Here is a 6,000-nt window from a genome sequence, read left to right as displayed (position 1 = left end):
TAAAGATGTTTTTTTTTTTTTTTTACTGAAAAAGACATCTCATGTGGAATGATTAACACACACTATAAGCCTGGGATTAATGTGTATCCATGCTCGGATTATTGTATTACAGGAATGAGAGCGATGTGGTTAATCACTGTACCCCTGTTTGGCTGAGGGCCTGTGAGCTAAAGACTGCACGATGGTTTACATCAGTGTCAATGATGTAAGCGTAAATGTTAGTGTGAGCACACCTACTGCTGTAGCTGTCCCCTGGGATGAGATACAGCCTATCAGAGAGTCGTATTGTAACTACTGCCTCCATAGGTCAGGCTGTGGGAACATGGAAGTGAGGGAGGAGTAATTTGCTTAGAGTGAGGAGAAAGGAGGAAGAGGAGAACGAAGGAGGAGAATGAGATAAGGAAGAGAGGAGAAGGAGAAAGTGAGGAGTAAAGTAAAGGTAGGGAATAAGGAGAAGAGAAGGATAGAGTGGAGGAGAATAAGTGAGAGAGGGAAAAGGGGAAAGAAGAGGTGAGATGGATATAGGATATAGGGAAATGAAGAATAGAGGTTAAGATGAGTGGAGAATGTGGGGAGAAGAGGGAGAAAGAAGGGAGGAGAATGAGAAGGGGAGAAGGGAAGAGGAGAGAAGGTGAGAGGACAGTAATCAGAGGAGAGGGAAATAGGACAGGAGAAATGAGGAGCAAAGAGGGAAGGAGCACAGCAGTAAAAAGAGGAAAAGATCAGAAGAGATTGAGGAGAGGGAAAGGAAAGGATAGAGAAACATAGGAGAAATGAGGAGGAGAAAGTAAGAGAGGGAAAAGGTGATTATGGGAAAGAGAATGATGAAGTGAGTGAGAAGAGATGAAATTAGAAAGCCATGACAAAAAAGAAGGAGAGAATATAGAGAAGAGGAAGGAAGAGAGGAATGAGGAACAGAATATGCAGGAGGAAAAGAGGGAGAGAAGGGAGGGAGGGAAAATAAAAAGAAAGAGACAAAAGAAATATAGAGAAAAAGGTGTGTGGAGAAAAATAAATGCAGCACATGAGAGCGGCAGCCTGCCAAGGTATCAGAAGACACAGCTACTGTTTAAATAATAAAAAAGCGATATAAACAAATCATTAGCCCCCTAAGAGTTGTTTAATGCAATTTCTTAATGAACATAATAGTCAGAAGGCATAATGAAAGAAAAAAAAAAAAAACACATCTAAACGGGCCTCAACTTGTCATCAACGCTCAATTATTTCCTTGTCAAGTTGTTATGATTTAATGAGCCCCAGTGGGACTGACGGCTGTCAGTCAGCCCTGACTTTTTGACACCATTACAACTTCAAATAGAGCCGCAGCCACGCTGCCTTCCACCAGCCACTCACTACTGAGAGGATCTGACAGGCTGCGAGAGAGAGGGAGAGAGAGAAAGAGAGAGAGACACACTCAGTCAGCGAAACATGCACACACACACACACACACACACACATAACAAGCAAAATATACTCACAGCATGCCTGGATACAACACACACAGGTGCTTAGATCCAGTGCTCACACTCACAGATATTTCGAAAGGAGGACAGAGGACAAACACCCACGGAAGACATTCAGACACCCAGTCCTGTCTAGGCATGTTGATGAAAAACTCAATCACTGTGGTCATTATCTTATGAGTTTTGTCAAACAGGCAGGATTCTGCCCCTCCTCATCCTCCTCTCTGCTTTTTTGTTCATTTATTCCTGAACTTAATGATAACTCTCCACGGGTTGGCCCCACATGGGACGGACAGAGACACACTATTTTGTTGGCCATTAATTTGGTGCTTTGAAGCCCGAGCTGTGAAGCAGAAGCAGAGAAAGCCCCCCACCACGCTGCTTCCAAAATAAGACAATCTACCCGGCCTGAAACAGAATAGCAAATGCCCTCTGCCTGTCTGTCTGTCCATCAGGCCCTCAGCCAGAGGAGGAGAAAAAGTCTGTGTGTACGCATGCGTCTATGTATGTATGCATGTATCTGATAGAGAGAGAGAGAGAGAGAGAGAGAAGAATATGTGTCACATGCAGTGGGAATAATAAACACAGTATCAATAGGTGTGCTATGTGCGTGTGTGTGTCCTTTAAATGTCCACATGTGAACAGACAGTATATTTGGGCTGCACAGCACTGCTGATTTCTGATTCTGCACCAAGTCCTGACCGTATATACAATGTCTATAATATCCACACACACTCATACACGTGCAACCGTTCAAATCTGAACTACATGATTAACACAACAAACACTTGGTCCTTAAAATAAAAGGAAAATCACTATGGATCAAAAAGAAAAGCTTTGTAACATTATTCCATGCATCAAATATTAAACATTAGCCATAAGGTAATTAAACAGGGTTTAGATTTAAAATTGATGTCTCATTTTTGAACCATATACAGTACATACAGAAATATATATTATACAAAGATCAGGAAATTGTTTCATATTTAATGAAAGAAAGTAAATACATTAGCATAATCGTCATCTATTTAAATTAAAAGCATAGATATTAGTAATCTGCGAGTGTGTTAACAAATATTTATGCCGTACATTATTACTAAAGCTATGGGGGGCGATAGGTTTAAAAGTGGTCCTGCTGGGTTGCCTGAACACACACAAGGCCTTTACTGACCTTAGAGAAACAGCATGAGAAGCTACTAATCCTGGATGAAGCGCGACTGGGAGAGGCGTGTGTGTGTGTTTGCTGCTAAAGGCACTGACCTTTGGGCTGGGTGTAGTGTGTGATTCTGCTCCGTGTGCTGCACTAAAGACCTGGCAAAAGCACGTCACACTTTCAGACGTGAGCAGAGACTATGCTGGGACTTGAAGTGTACATACATGTGCTTGCAGACACGCAAATTCTGACATTATTAAAATACATATGTTAAAATATAAAGAGATCATAAAATTGAAGCCACTTTTCTTCCTCTGTCCTTATTCTACCATTTGGAAGATGTATATGGAGTCCTTGATCAGGAAGGTCCGAGCAGAATGACTGTAACGGGGTAGAGGGTAGAGTGGGCATGGCTGTACTCCACAAGAAAGAAAACGAGAGAGAGAGAGAGAGAGAGAGAGAGAAAGAGAGAGAGAGATGAGATCACCTGTCACTGCCCACCAGGAATGATTCATGTGAACAATTTGTCCTAATTACTCTAGCACGCTTTTGTTGCTATTAATCACACACACATGCACACACACACTCAGGACCCGTCAGTGGAGATCAGTGGCCTCGCAGATTGAAATAGATAGCCAAGACGATGGTGAGGAGGATGATGGCGCCCAGGATGAAGATCAGGATGCGGTTCTGAATGACCCTGAACACAGATAGAGAGAGAGACACAGAGAGAAGTGTTAATGAAACAACACACTTTTTATCCATCCTCAACGCAGGCTGTACAGAGAAACCATTACTGCGTTGTGGGATTTACATTTGAGCTTAAACGTATTAAAAGTTTAATAATCACACTGTAACAATAAAGTTCACTCTCAAACTTTCTAAAAATCTAAACCTGGGCTTTAAATTCGTATTTCAAAAGATGTAGCTTATACAAACCGCAATTCCAATGAAGTTGGGACAATGTGTAATATGTATATAAAAACAGAATACAGTGACCTGAAAATCCTTTTTGACTCATATTCAGTTGATAATTCCACAAAGCCGAGATATGCAATGTTGACCTTGATTGTCTTTTGCAAATATTCAGTAATTTTGAATTTGATGCCCCCAACACGTCCCAAAAGAGCTGGGACAGGGGCAACAAAAGACTGGAAAAGCTGGGGAATGCTCCAAAACACCTGTTTGGAACATTCTACAGGTGAACAAGTTTTTTGGAAACAGGTCAGCATCCTGAATGGATATCAAAGGAGGATCCCCAAAAGGCTAACTTATTCACAAGCAAGAAAAAGGCATAGTTCACCACTTTGTGAACAATTGCATGTGATAACAGGTTAGGAACATTCAGTTACAGTCTGAAAAAAAAAATCATCAAAAAAATTCTCAGAATCCAGAGAAATCTCTGCATGTAAGCGGCAAGGGCAAAAGTCAAAACTGAATGGCCGTGATCTTCGATCTGTCAGGAAGCACTGCATCAAAAACAGACAGCATTCTGTATAGGATATTAACTTTAATAAATATTAAACTTTAAATTAATATTAAAACTACAGTCAGTTAAGGCAGTTCGTTACAACACTAACAAGTGCAATGTGCATGGAAGGCGCAAGCCATACATCAACAACACTCAGAAACGCCAACGGCTTCTCTAGACAGAAGCTCATCTTAAATGGACAGATGCAAAGTGAAAACTGTGCTGTGGCCTGATGAGTCCACATTTCGAATTGTTTTTGGAAATCATGGACCTTGTGTCCTCCTGACTAAAGAGGAAAAGGACCGTCCAGATTGCTATCAGCACAAAGTTCAAAAGCCAGCAACTGTAATGGTATGGGGGTTTGTTAGTGCCCATGGCATGAGTAACTTGCACATCTGTGAAATCATCATTTATGCTGAAAGGTACATACAGGTTTTGGAACAAAATATGCTGTCATTCAAGCAACACCTTGTCTACTACTAGCGAGACAACGCCAAGCCACATTCTGCATGTGTTACAACAAAGTGGCTTTATAGTAAAACGTACTGCAGTGTGCAGGTACTAACGTGCGGTCTAGACCTGTCTCCCACTGAAAATGTGTGCCGCATTATAAGCGCAAAAATATGACAACGCAAACCACAGACTATTGAGCAACTGTCATACATAAAGCAAGAATGGGAAAGAATTCCATCTATAAAGCTTCAATAATTAGTTTCCTCAGTTCCCAAACACTTATTGGTAAAAAGAAAGGTGATGTAACACAGTGGTGAAAATACCCCAGTCCCAGCTCTTTTGGAACATGTTGCAGACATCAAATATGTCTTTGTGGTGTTTTCAATTAAATACGAGTCAAAAAGGATTTGCAGGTCAGTGTATTCTGTTTTTATTTAGGTTTTACACAACGTCCCAACTACATTGGAATTGGGGTTTGTAATATTATAAATAAATAAATAAATAAATAAATAAATAAATAAAGTTTTAGGATTTGTGGTGTCCTGCTTGATCATCTTTAAACAATCCAACGTCAATCAATCCAGTTCTCAAAAAGACTCCACCCTCTGCATTTCCACCCTCGGCCTGAACAAGGTTATGCAGGTTACTAATTACAGGTTAGTTTTCATCATATAAATATTTTTACTTAATAGTGTTAGTAATGCTCCATTTCACCATTGATCTATTGTTTTTGCAGGCATTGAGATGCAGATACAAAGAATAAAAATATAGTCACAAATGCACACATAAGTACAAGCTTTAAAGATGGATTTGCATATAAAATAATTAAGTGGCTTTAGCAATAAATCCCTCATTTCCTGTCTTCATCTCTCCCACCTTTCAGAAACGACAAACTCACTGCAACAAGGTCTACAGTGGAGATTTAGAGTTAAAGTGGGTGTGACACGTATGTGTAAGGACGTGAAGAGGAAAGCAAGGGGATGACAAACGGGCGAGACCCCGGCGTTGGTCTGTGGTGAGAACTCCTGTACCAGTCACTCCTGATAAATGACAGAATTATCCCACGTGCTGACATGTGGAGAGAGCAGGGCCACTGTCCACTGCACCAAACAGGAGATGAATAACCCACACCCTCACCATCCATCAGCGCTGCAGCCAAGCAGCAGCACACTGCTCTTTGACACAGACAAACACACATACACACACATACACACACACACGCACACACACGCAAGCACACGCAAGCACACGCACATAGTCGCACATACACTCTAATTTGTACCGGAAAAGCACTGAACACACTCATTCTCTTGTTAAAAGATACATACACCTTTTCAGCAGATCTCCTCTAACACACATATTCCATCATGGTTTATAGGTCACAGTCAATCACCTCGATCACCTGATTAATTTTAGGTTTGATTGCTGAAATACTCATGATGAAAAATAGCATGAAGCAA

The 6,000-nt window shown here is 41.0% G+C and overlaps 1 protein-coding gene across 2 annotated transcripts in view; it reads right to left on the bottom strand.

The window, feature by feature from the left end:
• Window positions 1-1,101: 1,101 nt before the first annotated feature.
• The window catches only part of vti1a (vesicle transport through interaction with t-SNAREs 1A), a 100,800-nt gene continuing 95,901 nt past the window's right edge, over window positions 1,102-6,000 (bottom strand). For both annotated transcript variants that reach the window (XM_053512247.1, XM_053512246.1), the window contains exon 8: window positions 1,102-3,316. Coding sequence is in view for 1 of the 2 variants with exons in the window: in XM_053512246.1 (XP_053368221.1) it covers window positions 3,223-3,316 (94 nt within the window). In the remaining variant the exon portion in view is untranslated. The remainder of the gene's footprint in view (window positions 3,317-6,000) is intronic.

The sequence above is a fragment of the Clarias gariepinus genome, chromosome 14, assembly GCF_024256425.1.
Source record: "Clarias gariepinus isolate MV-2021 ecotype Netherlands chromosome 14, CGAR_prim_01v2, whole genome shotgun sequence".
NCBI classification, from domain to species: Eukaryota; Metazoa; Chordata; class Actinopteri; order Siluriformes; family Clariidae; genus Clarias; species Clarias gariepinus.
This window is presented reverse-complemented; position numbering and strand designations above follow the sequence as displayed.